Here is a 22077-nt window from a genome sequence, read left to right as displayed (position 1 = left end):
AGTCCGTTGTGGCCTCGACAAGTTTGAATCGCTCCAATCAGGACTCTCGCTGGCCGATGTTGGAAATCCGACGAATGGAGGCGAAGCGTTTGGGTCAGCCGAGCCCCCTCGATGGGGAAAGGGAGGGCGACGCCGTCTCAGTCTCCGCGAAGCCGCCTCCAAGCAAGCAGCGGCCTGTCGGTTGGCGGTCGTTCACCCGATGCATGATTCGGCCGAGCCGCCGCGACGAAAAAGAGAGGGGCGACTCTGCGGCGGTGCATGTTCGGGCCCGTCGGCCGGGGGTGGTTTGGTCTGATTTGGACCACGATGTAAGATATACTATTAGGTGAGGACACAGCTTGCAAAACAAACGTGTACTCGTCGTTTTAATAAAGTCACCAAACTCACAGCCAAACTGGTGCCGCTGAGACCATTGACGGCAGCGCCCTCCAGAGGCAGAGAAAAGAAGCTGCCCGAGCGCCGGCTACTCGGAGGTGTTCGCATCTTTTCGGCTCCTTGTCGGGCCTTCTCGGCAGCTTCCGTAACCGGTCGTCTGCTTGATGTCTGCTCACCGCGGCTTGGCCGACTCCTCCGGCCGGTGGAGCAGACGACAATTTAAAGAAAGCCGTGCGAAAGCCTTTGCGCTCTCCCCAGTGTTTCAACGGGTTATAGGCATGAGTTTTGAGTCAGTAACAATCAAAGGAAGGTATAAAACACTAAACCAAAGGGAAAGTCTGCCGTGGTAGTCGTTCAGCCCTCACACAACTGAGATTTATTATTGCGCAAGGAAAACTGTGGTGCAAATGCTTTATTGAGTACGTACTGCAACGGTGGCAAGAAAACGTGATAATATTTCTAACGTTCCCTGCGATCCTAAATGAATTAATGCGTGCTCTGCAGCCATCCACAGCAGAAAATGATATGCTGCTTGCAGTCAGCATTCCTTTGAGTGTGGTTGCGCGAAAGGGTACTTTTCGTTTCGGAGCTTCGCGGGGGAGCACAACTGAATGTTGAAGAGGTGCGCGCTCGCAAGCGATGTAGTGCTACCGACTTTACCGTTGGCTACAGCCCCCAGCTACTCACTACAAGCGGCGGCAAAAAGAAAGCGTCCACTGCCGGAGCAACGCCCGACATACAAGGAAAATAGCCCAGTTTCCCAAATGGATTAAACTAGTGGGGAGTACGCTGATGTTTCTTTGTCGTAAATGACGTTACACAACTGGGGTAAGTTCACGCACGAAACGGCAAAGTCGAATTGATGTCAACCTCACTGCCAGTGTACAATGTTCAGATGAGCTTAGCGCGCGTCAAAATGAACTTAGGATGCCCAAACTCTCGCAACTGTCCTAAAAAAAAATCGAATCAATTCCGCGTTACAATCGCGTTGCGTGAGCTGACACGGTGAGCGCACACAAACAGCGTTGTTTTAAATGCATGCCGGTGCCTACGAATTAACTTGCTTCAGACAGTCGTTGGTAAAACCACTTAAAGCCTAGGACACTGCGAAGCTTAGTTAGGAGTTCTGCCACCAGGTGTCCTTTCAATCAAAGGTCTACGTGCGGCGCCACGGTGCCACCAACTCTATTTGACATATTTTTAGGCGGCTGTGTCCACACCTAAAAATGTATCTTACACCGCGGTTTGGACGAGGCGTGAATCGGCCCAGCTGTCGGCGCGTCGCGACGTCCAGTGAATTTGGGCTGGGCGCTCAGGCACAACAGCGCATAGCCTCTTCCGTGCAGGGAAAGCACGGAGAGAGCGTATACTGCAAACGGCGCAGAGAGGCCGTGTCACGTGAAATGACCCACCCAGCGTGGCGGGTCAGCATAAGTCTGTGAATAAAACTGCTCGGAGCAGGCTTATTCACAGTCTTACTGCATTGTTATTTAGAGCCTTATTCGTGTTTTTATAAGTTTCTGAAAAGCGTCTTATAGCATAGGGAAGATAAGGCCCCCCAAAAAATCTGCCATTAAGGTTAGACTGCGAATAAGTCTCTTATATTGAGTTTTGAGCAATAGGGCCCTGGTTTGTGGCGGAATCTGCGCGTGGATAGATAAATAGTGGGGCACATGGCATGTACAACGCTGCTATGTGGTTGGGAACTGGTTGGTATTCTCCAGTAAATCTGGCGAGAGGTATGGGTGCGGGTGATATTTCCGGGGTTTCGTACTCGCAGTGCGCTTTGACAGATGCTTGGAGCAGTTTAGGCTGTGTGCTGGCTTGACCTTGGCGTTCTTCTCCGCTTTGGAATTCAAATGAGCGCGGTCAGGGTGGGCTCCTCATCCTTGACGTCGATGGATCAGTGGCTTGCAGACGAGGTTGTTCAGAGCTCTGAGAGCTGTTTTTCTTTTTGTAAGCACGAGTCAACATTTATGGTTCAAATTTATTCCCCTGCTGTGTCACCGAAAGCTACGGCAATCTCTTAACTGTCTTCATACATTTGGTGCGTGCAGTGGCTGAAGCTACCAGTGTGTTTCTTGTTTGGAGGAGTTGATGAAGCTGGGGTCCTGTCAGTGACCTACAAGTAATCAATCTATACGTGTATTAAATTTCCAATTTGCTCTTTACCTTGTTTCAGTAGCTACGTACCTGCTAACAACTGAAGCCCGAACGTGCTTAGTCAGCCTACTTAACGAAGACCAGGCAATATGAAGGCGACCATCGAGGACGGGGTGCTGTACTCGCCGTACCCGAAGGTGGACATCCCGTCGTGCTCCATCTACACAGCAATTAGCAAGTTCCTGACCAAGCAACCTGACCAGCTGGCAGTGGTGAGAGAACGAGATGAACACCAGTCGCCATGAAAGTTAGGCCCGTAATCACTGACTCCTATCCACAATCGCAGGGTTTCCGGACGTATTTACACACGAACGCGGCAAAAGCCTGTAAATTATTGCAGAGCCCAAGATATTAGAGATTAAAGTGTTCTGTTCAAGGAGGGCTGTCTGAGTCTTAGAAAGCCTTGCTGGTATAGTTGGACGCGTCTAATGTAGCCTTACTGGTATTCGATAATGTGGGTTCTGCGAAATCATTAAGCAGACCAGAAAGCAGAAAAAACCACTCGCTGGTGTTGGTGTCTGCAGCAGCGAAGCGGCCCCTTAAAGGGACACTGAAGTGAATTTGTCAAGCTCCCGTTTTTGCTTGCACTGTGTAGACTGGCTCAAATTAGCATACTTTTCATCGTTTATCCGGTTGACAAATCGGTAATTATTTTACAAAGCGCGAAAGAAGAAAAACTACCATGCGCGGTTTGCGGCGGCCGCACAAACTAAGCTGTGACGTTGGGAGGAGGGAGCGCCGTGATTGGACGATGCCCAAGGTTAGCAATCAAACAAGTTTCGGCTTCGGTTTCGGTTTGTACAACAACATGTTTGACATTCGATGGCGTCGTTGGATGGGCATTCTCAATATCCCAGTTATCGTAGTACCGCGCTTCTGCCATGTTGTCCGCTGTAAAATGCATAAGATAAGCCTCCCAGGACGGCTTGGAATCGTAGCATTCACTATCTGAGGCCTACGCAGTGCATGAACGCCCTCCGCGTCCCCGCAGACGATCAAATGCATGCGCTTTTCCCCCATATTTGGAGCTTGCCTCGCTCATGCCTGTATCGTAAAAAGCGCGTTCGCACCAGGCCAAGGGTCTGTTGATTCTGGCCTGTGCCCACTGCCCGCAAGCAGTCGGTGCTTATGGCAACAGCACGCCAACGAGAACTCGCTAGCGCGGCAGTGCCAGCCTGCGCGAGTTCTGTGGACTAGTTCGTGGAGCAATGAACGTTGCGGCCCAAAAAAAGGTGAACTCAATATAGAAAGCATCGGCGAAAAAAAAAAAAGTTAACTCATAAAAAAAAAGCATGTACCCGCGGCGATTCGAACTTGTGACTGGCAAAACACTTGCGGTGACATACCTAGCGCACCAGACAACTAGGCCACAGAGGGCCGTAGCGGCAACGGAAAATATTAGGTATATAATGTATAACCAGTTTACATTTTTATTTAGTTTTTGTATTTCAAGCAGCTTCGGTGACTATTTGTTGTATTGCGCTCGTGCAGTAAGCGTCCCCCGAGTTTCCACAATAGCTCACATCTAGCAATTGCATTTCGTAGACGGGAAAGCTTTCGCAGATGCGTAGTCGTGCTCCTGACCGCTCTGCTTGTTCGCCCAGCGCAAAAAAGTGCTTCCCGCACCCTAGTTTTACGCTGTGCGGTAAAAATATCAGTTGATTTTATTTCCTTAGTACCTATATTGACTTCGCTCACTCTTCTACCCCTTCAAGAGGCCTTATATTTTCCTACTGGCGTACCAGTCAGCGAAGCGTCGCATGTGCGCTTGTGCAGCGCTTGTGGGAAGCGACCTTGACTTGGAGCTAGATACAGAGTACAAACTAACGAAGTAAAGAAAGCCACATTCTTTCATTCACAAACGTGTTGTGGCTTAGTTTCAACTGATCGGACGAATTGCGACGACCCGTCGGCAGCCGGCGGACTAAACCTTGGGCCGACTGACTCGGTCGCGGAAGGTCGGCGAGCCGTGCAGTAGCGCAGCCAATTGTCAGCTCCTCTCCTCCTGACGTCACACGAAAACGCCACAGAAAATGGGCGAGCGTAAAGAGAGGAGGACAGCATTTTCGAATTGATTTTTCTACTAAATAAATTCGCGTAAACGCGCACAGAGTGGTCGAAACAGGGCAAAGGGACTCCGGACTACAGTTTGCGCTCGTAATCCCGCATTGTTTACAAATCACTTCAGTGTCCCTTTAAAGGGGGACAGGGCAAACGGAGAAGTGAAGTCAGTGTCGAACACGAGTCGAACACACACCCGAGACACCACGCCTTCATGGCTTGGACTGAAAAGAGATTGACCCGAGGAATTCGTTTCGGCCTCAAAAAACGTCGACATCTGGGGCAGGCACCTCAACATAGGAGCTTGATGACGCTTTGCACGTCGTTAGGCTCAACATTGAGGTAACCACGCGTTGAAGCTGAATACAGTAATAACAGCGAGGCCTGAGGCGGATGGTCAACTACACATCGTTGGTTTGGGTGAGTTGGTACATAGCGAAACATCGAAGCGCAGCATGAGACGAGGGCCAGAAACCCAGAAGACGACACACAGAGAGCTCTGTGTGTCGTCTTCTGTGTTTCTGGCCCTCGTCTCGTGCTGCGCTTTGATGCCTCGCTACATATTGAGTAAAAATTATCACGTACCCACTGAGAAACTCGGCCAACCATGGCGGGAGTTGTCATCAGAAGCTAATGACCGCTTCACCATTTTCCATTTGGCTTCGGCGCCAAAATACACCAACAGAGGTTCTCAGGTACCATCCAGTAGGATTTTCCAGTGACGATGACGGCTGCGTCCGGAACTGAAGGTCAAAACAACAATTCTAACATTCTCCATAGGTTCCCACGACAAACATATCAAGTGCAGTGTGCGACGTTCAACTGAATATTTATACTTTTGCCACTCCCGATAAGTAGTTAAGCGTCATTGGGAGTTTACCACCTGTCGAGGCTGCTCTTTAGGCCTGCGTACACTTCTTCCCATGTGAGCGACAATGTAGCCTGTGATATTGAGCTGTTACCGGAACCACTGGGCGGAGTTCAAAAAGTGCTGATGCCAAAGACAAACTAGTGCACTCAGATACGAATGTCAAAGACAAGTGCAAAGCACAAAAATGGCAAGGACAATCAATCTTGGTTTTGTTAGGGCCTTATCTTGACCAGTGTCGGCCACTGATATTGTAAGAGAATATCAGGCTCCCGTATCCCACCCTGGGCAGAATTCATTCAGAGAGCCCATGGTAGGTGCGTGTGAATAGCCTTCGGCGTAGTTTGTTTGTTTCCCCCTTCGATGCCCTGGCAGTGGGGGGGGGGGGGGGGGACACACTGGAACAGCCTTGTAAAATCAAGTTAAACTAGGCCTCACCCCTCAGCGGTCATCCTAGCTAAGCAAGAACATTGCAAACCTTAGGAAATGTAACAAAACTTAGCTATACCGGAAGAAACTAGGCCGACCCCCAGCTCCGCCATTTTTTTAGCAACTGAAAAACTATTTCACACCGTTTCCTTACAGAAAGCCAAGCGTGTTGCAACCAATAAACAGCCTTTTCGACACACGACTATAGTTTTTTTTAATTTTGAAGGTTCAAACTGGTGTTTCACGTGCCAAAGCTAAACTTGGCGCATGAGGTGCACCGCATATTAAAACGAGCAATCATTGCATGCGAGCAATTATTTATTTGGCGTTTGAAAATTTATTGCGAGTGGAGAAGTATATGAGGGGATGTCTTGTTCTTTACAGTGTTATTATGCATCCAAGCATGCATATGCGTGCTTGGATGCAGGCTTGGATGCACCATTTCAACACCCTAAGAAAAACCAAGGGGGTTGAAGTTGCTCAACACCCTTTTTTTCACACAAAAAGGGTGTAGAGCTAGGAAAAGGGTGTTGATTGAAGAGAAAGGGTGTAAAGGCCTCCCAACACACTTTTTCCACTTATGCTACACCTTTTTTGGCTAAAAGGGTGTAAAAAAGTTTCGTGTGAACACAATGTAGCACCATAGTTGCCTTAGATCTTCATAAAATAGGAAACACTGTTTTGCTAGGCCCCCCAGTAACCTCGCAAGACACCGCTACAATAGATGTACTATCGTGATAAATTGAAATACGAGCAACGGGGCGCGTGGCTTTCAGTACATGCCGCGCATTCTGGCGACAGGCCGCGTATGCACATTGCGGTATAGTTGCGAGAGTTCGTAACCTACCTTGAAATGGAAAGGCCATCGCATTTCCGTCGTTTGTTGGGCACTCTGCACAAAATAAAAGAAACAAACGAATATAGCTGCGTGCACCGTTTTCAGTCATCGCCACAACAAGGTTAGAAAACGCTTGCGTGAGCGGGCGCCGAACGCGGTGGGAAGGCAAAACACAACGTTCACACGCCGAGCGACGGTGTTTCCATGTCAACGTTGGACACTCTCGTAACGTGTTCGCACTGCTCATACGCGGCCCGTCGCCAGGACGCGCGGCATGTACTGAAAGCCACGCGCTCTGTTGTTCGTATTTCAATTTTTCGCGATAGTACGTCCTTTTTCACATTTCCCACTCAAGGCCAACACAAAATTGCGCTAGTTGGGACGCACACGGCGCAGACCGGCAACTTACCGCTGTTTGAGTAAAGAAACACGTAAGAACGTAAATAAATTATTGAGAGAGAGAGAGAGAGAGAGAGAGAGAGAGAGAGAGAGAGAGAGAGAGAGAGAGCTTTGTTATCTAAACAAGACTCTTCAGTGGGACTCTTACTGTCTTTTGAATGTGCTGGCCTTTGTTTAGTCTCGTTCATGGCAAGAATAATTGCCCATGACAAGTGTCGGATGCCTTATTCCACGTATCGCGTTCCAGCTTGCCTTCTTTTGTTAGCCTAGGTTTATCCACAAATGGAGAACGCATTTGTTCGCGTTCCACGAGTTTCTGTACTCAAATAAAACCCCGGGCCATCTTCACTAATGTGAAACCTGAAGAAGAGTGAAGCATGCAGTGTATAAGTGCATCCTTGGCGCCTTGGCGCTTTTACCAACGGGGATGAAACCTCTGGGGCGTAGAGGTATACAGCTTTGCTGTAATAGTCGCTTGTATTTGAAGCACGAATCCCTCTAGCGCGTGGCGTAAACGAGTGTCCCGGTATGTTTTTAGTATGCGTTACTTTCTAGCGCGAGGCGTAAACAAGTTTCGCGGTGTTTTTAGCACCGTGACTACACGAGACAACGATTACGGCGACAACAGGAGGCGCCAACAGCCCCGGCAGCTAAGGGGCTTCGCCCCTAAAAAAACCAGCTGCTAGTCTGCACCATGCGTGCCCATTCTCGTTCTTTTGCCTCCGTCTTTCGCGCAGTTTTTTTATCCAACTTATCAGGCTGTAAACGAACCTCAATGAGCGAGTGCACTTCCTTTTTTTCTTTCGCAGATAGACGAGAAAATCCGGCTCACCCGAGGAGAGTTCCTTGCACGCATGAAGCGTTTTGCAGCCGGATTCCAGGCCCACGGCGTTGGGCTCGGAGACCGTGTGTGCGTTCACCTAGAAAACAGCGTGGACAACTTGGTGGCTCTACTTAGTTTGACCTTCACGGGCGCCTCAGTGCTGCTGTCCAATCCTGTGCTCAATGAACGTGAGACCCATAAGTCGCTTGTTTTTGCGCGTGGGTTGTGCGTTTTGGTCACGTAGTTTAACTAAATAGTGATCACATCAAAATCATCTTCAATAAACATGTGCACATGACTTCGTACCATCATTAGAGGAAAGGCTAGGAATTTTAGCTTCAGATCAGTTCTGGGGCATTAAAACGAAACTCAGCTGAGGGGCCTTGCCTTCGCTAACCAAAGATCAAATCCGACAATCTTACGCTCAAAAGGCTTACCCACGTATTCGAATCCCTCCTGAGCCTCCAGTCTAGGAGACCCTTGAGATCGATTTTAACATGTAAATGCATTGCGGTAGCCTCCACTCAACTGAGTCGAGGGAACACACGGGGTGGAGGGGAGACTGAGGATACGGCCATTAGAAAGAATAGCGCCGACCAAAGCAAACTCGACGCTACGTACGGGATGCAGGGGTATTCGAGGCCGGTGTAAAAGCGTTATCGATTGTCAGGGGAACGCGACATGCATCCACCATGCCGAGCTAAAGCAGAAGAGCAACAACTTCGCCAGGCAACCGCACTTATACCGTGCTCTGTAACCATTAAATCTTGCGCGCACAGCCGCCACTGCGACTGCGGTGAGAATCGGGCCAAGTTTACTAAAACTGGCCAACACTGCTCATTACCGTGACCTGTGCCGATGTATTACTAAGGTCCATTAGATGGCCCACTTTATTTAGAAGGATAGGAACTTGGTAGTTTACGGGTTGCTTGCCATAGTTAGTTCTAATGAGTTGTCTCTTTACTTGCGGTTTACGGAAAGTATAATGCGGACTTAAGGCACAAGTGTCGCTAACGTATAATTTGTTGCTACTGATGTAATGTAATAACTTGAGATAGTAAACTTGGGTTGCTCGCAATAGATCATATTTTTTAAAGAGTGGGCTGGTATGGAGAAGTTGACGTGGGCCTGTATATTTTTCTAACAGTCTCAAAGACTTTTTCTGGGGTATAGTTAGTCTTTTGTAGTTTCTACAGGTCGTGGTTCCCCATACTACCGTGCAGTTACTTAACTGAGAATAGAACAGTGTGTAATACAGAACGTTCTTTAACCATAAACGAATAAGTCGAGACAATTTGTCTAAGCAACCAATCGATGTGCTAAGTTGTACAGCTAGTATATCAACATGAGTGTTCCAACTCAAGTTTTCCTGGAACCACACGCATAAGAATTTTTCTGTTTTTACACGCTCAAGCTTAGCTCCAAGAAAAATAATATCAATGTTTTTACCCAGTGGTTTTTTAACAGGTGCAAAGATTATGTATTTGTTTTTTTTGCCGTTCAGATTTAACTTATGTATGTGAAGCGGGACGGGAAATTGTTTGAGATAAGCATTCACTATGTTTCGGAGTAAGCGAATATACTGTAAAAATATACTGGTGTCATCAGCATACATGATAAATTTTGGGGGAGAGAGGAATATGGCACAGATCATTTATGTATATGATGAACACTAATGGCCCAAGTATGGATCCCTGGGGTACACCATTTTGTATGCCTAACTTTGATGACAACGCTTGGTTCAGTTTCAAAAATTGGTAGCGGTTAGCTAAGTAGCTTTGAATTACTTTTAGCACAACACCTCGAACACCGTATTTATGTAATTTGGTCAAGAGAACCTCACGGCATACCGAATCAAATGCTTTGCGTAGGTCAACGGATAGCCCTAAAGTGTACAGTCTGTTCTGAAAATTAAGTATATTGTAATGTTTGATACTTAGCAGCCGTTTATTTCCCTCTCCGAAAAGCATACGGCATATTGCTAATTACCGTATATTTATTGAAAAAAAATCTCTAATCTGTTTTTTATGGCACCCTCAGAAACTTTCGACAAGGCAGGTAGGACAGAAATCGTTCAATAATTTGACAATTCCTTTACGTTACCGTATTTATTTGCAAGAGATATTCTGGTTATTTTAAGACGGTCCGGGAGGATTCTAGTTTCAAAAGTTGCATTTATGATGGCGGTTAAAATGGAAGATATGATGTCAAACACATATTTAATAAGGATTTCTTTTATCTCGTCGAAACCGGCGGCAGCATCATTCCTAATATTGTTGATACTTGTTTCAATTTCAGACGCTGTGACAGGTGTTAGGGCTACTGAATTCATAAGCACAAACTCGGTCAAGCAGAGTCTTTGTACATCGACATCAGCAAGAGGTGTTTCATCGTAATTAGCACTATTTACAAAATGTGGGTTCATTGCTGAGGCAGCACTGTCACCGGTCAATACTCCAGCGGACGTTTCTATATTAAGCGTAGGGCTACTATGCTTTTTTGAAGTCAGATTTTTATCTCGTTCCACACATTTTTGGGGTCATCACTAATTTTGAAGAATAAGTGTTCATAATATCTTATTTTCCCCTTTTTTACATCAGCATTTAACTGATTCCGAAATTATTTGTGAGAGTTAAATTTATTTCTGTCGCCAGTTTTTACGAAAGCATCATACATGTTGTTCTTCCTTTTAATTTTTTTCGTCCAATCTGCGCTAATCCAGGGCTTTTGTGTTTTACTTAGGCCTGCTTTACGTCGCTTCGGGGGAAATGTTATGTCATTACAACTAAAAAGCTTTTCAAAGAACTTGTACGCAGTGTTTGGGTCTTTTTAAATGAGTATACACCTCCAATCTGGACCCGCCGCGGTGGCTCAGTGGCTAAGGCGTTGCGCTGCTGAGCACGAGGTCGCGGGTTCGATTCCCGGCCGCGGCGGCCGCTTTTCTGATGGAGGCGAAAAGCAAAAACGCCTGTGTGTACGAGATTTCGGCGCACGTTAAAGATCCCCAGGTGGTCAAAATTAATGCGGAGCCCTCCACTACGGCGCGCCTCATCGCCTGCGTTGCGTCGGCGCGTTAAACCCTACAATCAATCAAATCAATCAACCTCCACTCTGTATTGCATACAAGTAAGCGAAATCGGTTCAAACTGTGTTCATCAATCCTACGCGTCACCTCATGTTGTTTATTTTCAATTTTTCGTGATACCGCGAACAAACAAAAAATGGGTAAGTGATCCCTTATGTCAAGTAATAAGAGACCTGCAGCGATATCAGGTGGATGCACGTAGTAGCCAACGTGCTTTCAAGGCATGTTGCTGAGTGATCTCTTCACATGCCGGAAGCAATTTATACTACAAAAAGAGCCCGTTCACAGGCTTTCCCTCCAACTAGGTTTTCACCAGCACCTTCTCAACAAGTTGTAGACATTCACGGTAAATTTTGTTCGCTTGTTCAGCTATAGCAGATATACAGATTGATCAAAGTTAAGTCGACAGGTTTTTTAAAAAATAGGCGCTTAGATTTATGCGAAGACCACCTCTACAGTAAGGTTTGCCGCCCATGGGCACACCTAATTAGGATGTAATTATTGATGTTGGTGGCTTAAATAAATAAAATCGATTATTTAACTATTTAGTGGCTGCAGTAACCAGGCATGTTTGTATTGTAAAGTTAGACGCAATCTTGTTTCTACGCAGTTTCAATTGACAGAATTCTTCTAGCGCATCCGTAGTCCGAGATATCAAATCCCGAAGTTTAAAGGGACACTGAAGTGAATTTGTCAAGCTCCCGTTTTTGCTTGCACTGCGTAGACTGGCTCAAATTAGCACACTTTTCATCGTTTATCCGGTTGACAAATCGGTAATTATTTTACAAAGCGCGAAAGAACAAAAACTACCATGCGCGGTTTGCGACGGCCGCACCAACTAAGGCTGTGACGTTGAGAGGAGGGGCGCCGTGATTGGACGATGCCCAAGGTTAGCAATCACACAAGTTTCGGTTTCGGTTTCGGTTCTGTAAAACATAACCAATGGCTTTGTTGGATGGGCATTCTCAATATCTCAGTAATCATCGTACCGCGCTTCTGCCATGTTGTCGGCTGTAAAATGCACAAGATAAGCCTCCCAGGACGGCTTGTAGTCGTAGCATTCACTAGCCGAGACCTACGCAGTGCATGAACGCCCTCCGCGTACCCGCAGACGCCCAAATGTCATGCGCTTTTCCCCCATATTTGGAGCTTGCCTCCCTCATGCCTGTATCGTAAAAAGCGTGTTCGCACCAGGCCAAGGGTCTGTTCATTCTGGCCTGTGCCCACTGCCTGCAAGCAGTCGGTGCTTATGGCAACAGCACGCCAACGAGAACTCGCTAGCGCGCCAGTGCCAGCCTGCGCGCGTTTTGTGAACTAGTTCGTGTAGCCATGAACGTTGCGGCCCCAAAAAAGGTGAACTCAATATAGAAAACATCGGCGGAAAACAAAAAAGTTAACTTACAAAAAAAAAAAAAGCACGTACCCGCGGGGATTCGAACTCGCGACTCGCAAAACATTTGCCGTGAATTCCTAGAGCCTCAGACCGCTAGGCCACGGAGCGGGACGCCATTGCCTTGCTAATATAGGGTATATATTGTACAACCGGTTTACACTTTTATTTAGTTTTGGAATTTCAAGCCGCTTAGGTGACTATTTGTTGTACTGCGATCGTGCAGTAAGCGTCGCCCGAGTTTCCACAGTAGCTCACGTCTAGCAATTGCATTTCGTAGACGGAAAAGCGTTCGCAGATGCGTAGTCGTGCTGCTGACCGCTGTGCTTGTTCGCCCAGCGCAAAAACGTGCTTCCCGCGCCCTAGTTTTACGCTGTACGGTAAAAATATCAGTTGATTTTATTTGCTTAGTACCTATATTGACTTCGCTGACTCTTCTCCCGCCTTCAAGAGGCCTTATATTTTCCTACTGGCGTACCAGTCAGCGAAGCGTCGCATGTGCAGCGCTTGTGTGAAGCGACCTTGACTTGGAGCTAGATACAGTGTACAAACAAACCAAGTAAAGAAAGGCACATTCTTCCATTCACAAACGTGTCCTGGCTTCGTTTCAACTAAGCGAACGAATTGCGACCAAGCATTTTTTTTTAACCTCCTTGATTGCGACGACCCGCCGGCGGCCGGCGGACGAAACGCTGGGCCGACTGGCTCCGTCGGCCAGGGAGCCGTGCAGTAGCGCAGCCGTGGCGCAGCCAATTGCCAGCTCATCCCCTCCTGACGTCACACGAAAATGCCACAGAAAATGGGCGAGCGTAAAGAGAGGAGGACAGCGTTTTCGAATTAGTTTTTCTACTAAATAAAATCGCGTAAACGCGCCTAGAGTGGTCGAAACATGGCCTGGGGACTCCGGACTACAATTTGCGCTAGTAATCCCGCAATGTTTACATATCACTTCAGTGTCCCTTTAATTGGCGTTCGCATGATTACGCATGCTAGAAGTCAAACCAGCGCAAAGCGCCTCCCTTTTGTTCTGAGTTTCGATAGCTGTTCCGAGTAGTGCAGATTGCGATAACGCCAGCCAACAATGAATGGGTGCCAGTTATCACTTTTTCCTGTGCCTCCACCCCTTTGTCGAACTAAACACCGTACGCAGCAGGCACGTCACAGAAGGGAGGAGCTTTGCGCCGGTGCAGACTGTCTCGCATGCGTAATCATGCGAACGGCAATTAAACTTCGCCGTTTGATATCTTGGACTGCGAATGCGCTAGAAGAATTCTGCCAATTGAAACTGCGTAGAAACATGATTGCGCCTAACTTTGCAATACAAACATGCCTGGTTACTGCAGCCACTAAAAAGTTAATTAATCAATTTTAGTTAATTAAGTCGCCTACATCAATATTAACCTCCTATTTATGTGTCCCACTGGGCGCATAACCTCACTGTAGAGGTCTTCTTCACGGAAATCTAAGCGCTTATTTTTGAAAAAACCCGTCGACTTAACTTTAATGACCCTGTATACAGTACTTTTTCTGGAAAAAAAGCTAACTGGGAGTAATCGTACATTGTTATCTGGCTGTATCCTCATCCCCAGAACGCCCAGACGACCGCATTGCTGCAACGTATCAACGCAAAGAAAAAGACGCACTTATGCAGATGCACAAAGATAGGACACACAACTCTGCGCAGGAAAAAAAAAATATACCTCCGGTTACCGCAAAAACCATTGCCGAAAATTCCGTAAAATGTGAGCGTGAAATAGAACTAACTTTCTCTCTTCAATTGCTGTTGCCGTCATGTATGCTGGTAGTGAGGCTAGGAAAACACAGATCCAATACCTGGTCCACAAAAAAGATATCAACATGCCTTCATCAGAGCTATGAAGGTGATAAAACAGTTTCCCTAAAAATGCGACTAATAAATTATAATACTACGTCCATGCACGTGCACCATCTTCACATTACTTTGGAACAAATTTTGTATTCAGCTCATGTTCGGTAAATAATTTTTTTAACAATATTTTTTCTCGCCCCTCAACTGTTACTTGGCAGGTGAACTCCTGTTCCAAATTCAGCACAGCAACGCAACGCACGTCCTAACCTCTGCAAGGAATGCTACCAAGGTACTTGCAGTCCGAAGGAGCGCCAGCATTAAGGTATGACAAAACAAACCAGATGTATGAGTTCAATTTAACATTTTTATAGGCTGCGCTAAGATGACAATTGAATATTTGTTCCGCCTATGAAGCAAACTATGCAATATTTCGGCACAAGATATGGGACGGCGACGAAGAGAATAAAGAATAAAACCATGCAGAACACTAGAACGAGAAGTGGCGTAAAACAAACTTTGTGCACGAGAACTGCAGCTCGACGCAGAACAACAGCGCCCAGAAACAACCGAGAGATCTTCTCGGTGTGTAATTAGCGTTAGGAAGTCGCCGGCATGTTTTTCAAGGCCGAGCCCGCCTGATGCGCTGACCAGGGAAATAACTCACTCACTCACTCACTCACTCACTCACTCACTCACTCACTCACTCACTCACTCACTCACTCACTCACTCACTCACTCACTCACTCACTCACTCACTCACTCACTCACTCACTCACTCACTCACTCACTCGCTGGCAGCGACCCACTGAAGAAACAGTCGGAACACGGGCTATGAAATACAAATTCTCGGAGTTCTGCTTGCTTCGTCGTCGAAAGTCAATATAGTCGCCTGCCGCGCCTGCCGTGAAACTCATTCGCCGCTGTCTGCTCGCACACCTAGTGCTCCTCCCCCTCTCTCGCCGTCCTGACGGGTAAATTTAACGGATATTTTTTCAATTCAATTTAATTTTCCAGCCTTCGCACTCTTTGCACGGAATGTAATGGGTCGGCGCGCATCTTTTTTTTTCTTTTCTGCATGCAACAGCACGAACGTGGAGTTCGATTTATTGGGTCACTTGAACGCGAAAATTGTCTGTTTTTCGGTCTGTCCCTCGATTCATCCAAAAGAAAAAAAATGCAAGGAATCTCAAACTACCGCGTAAGAAGGTTGCGTAAGCGAAGCTGTCTGTAACCTTCATGACCATTACGACGGTCTACGTCCACGATTACAGCCGATTTGCTTCTCCTTCGCTTCCACAGCGACCTGTACTCCATTTCTGTTGCTATAAGTGCTAGCTTCCTTCATTTTTTTTTCGAAGTGATGATCATTGGAGTTCACCTTGGAGGGGCGCACTGTGTAACATGTCTTTCCGAGAAAGTGTTCCCACGATTATGGCAGACGCTGGAGATTTTTTTTTTCTTGCCAATTTTGGCCAATCTCTCAAAGTGGGTATGGTTGGCTTGACTATCGTGGACTCTGGGCGGTCGCCGCGAGGGACGCGCTCACGTGCGCACGCACGGCATTTTCTTTTTATTTTTAACTGCTGACAGAAAACAATTACGACTTGCTAAAAAGGTAGAATTCTTTAACCTTTTCAAAAGCTTCGCGGCTAAAAAAGTAAAAGAATTGTTGAACGAAACGTTTATATAAAGTAAACACTTCTAAACTACTAAATTTGTTAGAATGTTCATACTGGTCAACCTTGCTCAGCAAAAACATCACATTAGGGATATGTGAGGGGAAACAGAAATGTATAAGTGACATTTGCAGTGTTTCTTTAATTACAAATGAATGATTGTGTGATTTTTGTGATAGGAAATATAAAGGTATATGTTAACAGCAATGTTCTGACTCCACAAAATACACAATGCGCCCTCTGATGGCTTTTCAAGACGTTCAACAGTAAGAGAGGGAGAAAGAGAGCGAGAGAGCGAGAGAAAGAAACTTCTTCATAGAGAGCAATGATGTTCTCGCGGTTCCCTCTTCACGGGGATCCATGCGCTCTTGTCTACAACCGCATTCTCAACCAGCAGGAACTGGCCAACAATATGCGAGCTGGGCAAGGAAAAGTTCCGTAGGTGGTGGGAGCGGTGATGCGCGGTAAAATGGACTTCCACCGTGTTTATCATGGGAGGAGTGAGACGGGAGGGGAAGCGCATGAGAGTTGGCCGGAAAGACGAAAGGTACTTACGGGGCAGAGGAGCAGAAGACTATCGTATTTCGACGATATTTACAGGGAACTAATGTTTTGTGCTTACTTTTATCTCGGGCGGGATGGAGCCTCTCTGTCCGATTTCTAACTCGTTGTTCTTTAAGCACGATAGTCTCTCTTGGGATACGAAAATTCTTAAGTTTGGTCTGTCTGTCTCTCTCTCGCTCGATTCAGCCACCCCGCAAAAAGTAAACGAACTCTTGAACGAGAAGTTTATATAGGCAAAACCTTTACGAACCAGTACCTCTGGAACTACGCTTCATGCTTGTTAACATCGCTGAGTTAAACGAAAACATTGAGCGTATTTGAGGCAAAGCATCAATGCGAAACTGGTACTTTAAATTAAAAATTCCCTCGCACTTCCCCGAGGTGGAGAGTGTGTAAGTGCGAATGCACGGTTGTTGATTGCGCGATTACGGTGGATATCGTGATCTTAATGAGTAGTCGAGAGATTACACACACGCACACAACTGTAATGTTCGCGAAAGAGAGATCACACACACACACACAACTACAAAGAAAGAAAGATGCATTCTTTCACATACACCTATTTGTGTTGTCGTTGTACTTGACTGCTACAGCGGATCTCAGCTTTGAAATTTCGTGTCAGTACTCCTTTAAGCGGGTGCATTAGCCCTTCTCACGCCCGATTCCTGGCCATTCCCCCACGTGGGTATGTGCCATGCACAGGCACCTATTTGTGTTGTCGTTGTACTTGACTGCTACAGCGGATCTCAGCTTTGAAATTTCGTGTCAGTATTCCTTTAAGCGGGTGCATTAGCCCTCCTCACGCCCGATTCCTGGCCAATCCCCCACGTGGGTATGTGCCATGTCAGCGGCCAGGCAGCGCGCGCCCATCTCCCCCCGTTGCCAAGGAAGACGAGGAGATTCCTGGCCAATCCCCCACGTGGGTATGTGTCATGTCAGCGGCCAGGCAGCTTGCGCCCATCTCCCCCCGTTGCCAAGGAAGACGAGGAGCGCGCGCACCCGCAGCTGTTGCTATGCGGACAGCTGCGGAATGCGGACGGCGGCGGACGCTTCAGGCTCGCTTAAGAAGTGCATTCGCACTTAAAAACTTACGGTCCTCCCCAATGCGAAATTTGGGGGCAACGCGAACTGTAGAGTCTAGGGGTGTGCGAATATTAAATGTTTCTAATATTAATGGAATAAGAATATCTAGCCTCGAATATCGAATCGAATATCGAATAATTAAGGGGGGACGTGGCTTTCAAAATCAACTTTTTTCATTTCTTTGTGTGTTTTGATGAGAAATGGCACAGCAACTAGAAACGCTTGCGTGATAGCACCATTACCATTTCAAAGTAATATTTTGAAAATTTTCTTTTATAAAATTTTCTTTCGGTTCACCTTGTACCGAACTTGAGCGGATTATAAAACATGATAGAAAACTAGTTCGAAGTGCTTGGCATCCCCAAATGAATGGACGAGGTCGTGACAGCCAGATTTGTTTATTAAAACACAATTTTTTTAGTTCTCAGTTTTTCAGAGGTGAATGTACAAAAGGCACATAGGCCATGAACGACTACTTGAACAAAAAATCACAAAAAGTAAACGTGAAAAACCAAGAGTGTCATGACCGCAGCTGTTCATCAAGGAATGTAACGTACGCAAAGAACGGAATCAAAATAGACCCAGCGGTCACGAAGAAATCGCTGTAACAAACGACGAACAAACTCTGAAACACGCTGCGCAGTTCAGGTGGCCGCCATCTTGCGTTGCCGTGGCGACGTCCAATGAGGAGGGCCGTTTCAGCGCGCGCCGACCGGACCATTCGCGCTTCATAATCTATTTCTGAATTCGTTTGTGCGTCTTTCTTTTTCTGCCGCTCGTGCGTCTCTGAATGAACGAAGATAAAATGAACGCTCGTGCGTCTCTGAATGAACGAAGGCCGGGATCGGAAAGAGGATCGCTTGGCCAATCCAATGGTACCAAAATGGCGGCGCCCGGTGGCACCATTGCGGAGATACAGCGCTCCGAAAATTGGCATTTTTTCGCCCTTTCGCGCTGACATTTTGTCACCGCACCTAGCAAAAGTATTTTTATTCCACTTTGCGATGCTTTTCGTGTTAAAAATTTGCAAACGCACAGGATAGAAAACATAGAAACCGAAAATGTTGCTTTCAAAAAAAAAAAAAAAAGACGGTGTTTTGGTCATTTTTTCCGATGTTGAACACCACGTCCCCACATTGAACTAATCAATTCAAATATTCGATAATAGCCGATTATTCTAACCATTTCGAATATTCAAAATGTTTCAAATACATTGTTTTCGCAGCGAATACGAATATAACATATTTATTATTCGACTAATAATCGAATTTTTCGAATATTCGCACACCCCTAGTAGAGTCATCTTGGCGTTGGCGCATAGCTGCCGCTTCGGCGGCGCGCACGTGTGAATTCCCACGTCGGCGCCGCTGCTCCTGTACTCGGGCAGCACTTTTTTCCTCTCAGAAGTGATAGCGTAATCGGCTACCGCACGACTGCTCCCGCTACTCTGGCTGCTCTAGCTCTTCGCAGCCGCGGACCAACTTTCAGGCGGTACCCTCGACATACCGCCCTCACTCTCACACTTTCTCCATACTGTTCTCCTCCGGTTTCCTCCTTCCTCCATCTTCGGCGTCCTCCTCGTTCCCGTGGTTACAAACCGCAGGAGCGGGGCCTTAAGAGCTGCGCTTGAAAATAGAGGAGGCTTAACTTTTGCGACAGCAAATAAAAACACGTTGAAAACAATGCCTCGACCGAAAAATAGAAAAAGGACTCGCTCCCTAGCCCAGACACCAAGGCGGCATTCCAAGGCCAACTGTAACGAAAGGTTCCAATAGATGGCGGGAGTGGGTAAATTGAAGTGAGTTTAGCCAACCTCCACGGTGTTTGTCGCGGGAGGGGCAAGATGGCTGGAGGTGTTAGGTGGCTGTGGCTGAGAGGGTCGACCATTAAAGGGCCTCTGCAGCACTGCCGATAAATGCTGTCGCTCTTTCATTCATGTCTGCAATCACGGCGAAAGCTACAGTTATCGCCAGCCCGGAGTGGTACTGCGCGATTTGCTCGTCGTAGCAGATGCGCCTTTCGTTTCTGCACTGCTTTTGTGGGAGTTCTTTAAGTGGTTATCAAATGCATTTATGGCTGAAACTGAAAGACATCCGGCCAATATCCGCTACATCGCTGTAATGACGCAATTCGAGTGCTCGAAGACCTCCAATACAGGAAAAGATAGAACATCCTTTCGAACAAGTTTCTTAGGTATCTGATGGGCATAGAGCAGTAATTTTTGGCAAAGGTACTCTGTGACCATTTTTTAAAGTACTGAGTGTGTTTGTTGACTGCGTTCTCAAAGCATTTATGATACAAAAAAAGTTGGAAAAAGCGTTGCAGGGTCCCTTTAAGTGACAGCAGAAGTAGCAACTTATCGTCTATAGACAAAGTCCGCAGCGAAATGAGCAGACACGCGGCCAATTTTTTTTTTTTCATTTCCTATCGTAAAAGCTAACGTAACGTCTATTTTAAACGAAAAGATGGCGTGTACTCCAGGTTATGTACTTAAACTATGCCTGAAATATGCCTAAACTTTTCTTTGCGCTAAATAATGATGACATGATTAGGAAGCAGTTTCAGTAGTTGGGAACGGTCCACAATTTACCTACTTCTTTTGATTAATTGTTCCAACATTTTTGCCGGTATGATGAATCGACGGACAGACAGACAGACGGACAGACAAGATTGTCGCGTTTAAGCAGCCCAAGAAAGACTATCTATCGCCTTTAAAGGGGCCGCCAAGCAGACAAAACAGAAATTTGGTTCATTCGAAGATTGCCTCCTTAGAATCATACTGACACCACGTTTAACGTAAACCTCACTCAAACGGGCTACACAGGAAAAAAGGGAATGGCTATGCGACGCACCAGCTCACTTCCCGCAACAGATCCTATGATGCATATGCCCAGCTCTGCGATTGGCTGAGGCCAGCAAAAGCAAACGCAAATTAGGCAGGGCTCATTGGCTTGCCGAACGAGCTATTTCCGCTTACAGTTAGGGCACATTCTGTTTATAGCAGTGAAAATGGTGGGGCAAACAGTGGAAGTTACGAAAGGGCACGTAAACGTAAAAGTACCGACGGGTGCTGCTGCTTGTACTGCGCGCACTATTCATGTTTTAGCTGCACAGCAGTGCGGCGCTTTGAAGTCATCTCAGACGACACTGGCCAATTGGCGCAAGCGACGGTGTCTTACGTGTTTTTTACGTGTACATTACATGCCTTACGTGCACATTTGTCGAGTGAACACCATGTTTCACGAAACAATTATTTTGAACCCTAACAAAAACCAGCCAGGTTCACATACGGTCAAAAACAAAGCAAAGGTAGAAAACGGCCCTGTGCAGTATGATAGCGCCATCTAGGATGACTGACGATAAACAAGGATCGGCAGTCGGCTGCCAAGCCTAATGGCGCACTAAGTTTTCTTGAAGACCTGTTCTTGTGACTACATTGCAGACGTCACGAAAACACACGATTGGGCGGGAGAATCGAAATTTTAACTTAAGTTGATTCATTTCTATAAATTCATTGATTTATATAAATTGATTCATTTATAAATTTATTCAATTAATTAAAGACAAGAAAAACAACACAAGCAACGCACAACTCTTCGTACGAGCGATAGGTTTCTCGGCTTACGTTCAGTAGTTCACTAGCTGATATTCACTAGCTGATAAAATAAAAAAGCGAAAGAGTACTACCAAAAAATAACGCTAAAGTGTCTTCCCCGGGAAAGTTCTTATCGCCAAAAGAGATAGTTACATCCAAACTCTGTATTGGTAATACCTTTTTAACTGAAAGCGCCGAAATCGCAGATGCGCTTAACAAATACTTCTTGTTGGTGTTCATGCGTGATGACGGTGTCAACCCGCAGTTTTCTAGCTATGAACACATTTTGCCTATTGGTGATATTAGAATTTCATAGGGAGGTGTCTTAGCGCTTTTGCTTAATCTGGATGCAAAAAAAATCGCCTGGAGCTGACGGAATTCCGAATGCATTTCTTTCTCGGAGCGCCACGTGGTGTTCAAAATATCCTACTTTAATATTCGAGAAATCACTGTCATGCGCAGAACTCCCAGCCGATTATAAGTACGCAAAAATCGTCCTCATACCAAAAACAGGAAATCTGTCTGTCCCCACATCACACAGACCAATATCTTTACTCTAGGCATGGGCAAAAGTCTTGGAGCACATAATTTTCAAACACATTTCCACCTTTCTATAAGAGAACGCAATAATTGATGCAAGACAACATGGCTTCCGCCGAGGCTTTTCGACCATAACCCAGCTCTTGGAAGCAGTTCGCAAATGGCAGCAGCTCTAGATAGCCAAAGCCAAATTGACCTAATATTCTTAGATTTCCAAAAATCATTCGAACGCGTCTCTCACTCCAAACTACTGCTCAAACAAAAAAAAACAATTTTAAAAAACGACACTTTAGTTAACTGGATTGAAGAATATTTGTCACTACGATCAATGATACAACAAATCAATGATACAGCATCGTC

General features: G+C 46.3%; 1 protein-coding gene across 1 annotated transcript in view; it reads left to right on the top strand.

Moving 5' to 3' along the window:
* The first annotated feature begins 2627 nt into the window (after nt 1-2627).
* Nucleotides 2628-22077, top strand: part of LOC144153085 (luciferin 4-monooxygenase-like) — a 67322-nt gene continuing 47872 nt past the window's right edge. Inside the window, exons 1-3 of the mRNA XM_077684737.1 lie at nt 2628-2750; nt 7943-8144; nt 14478-14581. Coding sequence (XP_077540863.1) covers nt 2628-2750; nt 7943-8144; nt 14478-14581 — 429 coding nt within the window. The remainder of the gene's footprint in view (nt 2751-7942; nt 8145-14477; nt 14582-22077) is intronic.

This window comes from Haemaphysalis longicornis, unplaced genomic scaffold (genome assembly GCF_048455015.1).
Source record: "Haemaphysalis longicornis isolate Haplotype H1 unplaced genomic scaffold, Haemaphysalis longicornis Haplotype H1 scaffold_9, whole genome shotgun sequence".
Taxonomy (NCBI): Eukaryota; Metazoa; Arthropoda; class Arachnida; order Ixodida; family Ixodidae; genus Haemaphysalis; species Haemaphysalis longicornis.
Note: the sequence above shows the minus strand (reverse complement) of the source record. Positions and strands in the feature narration are given on the sequence as shown.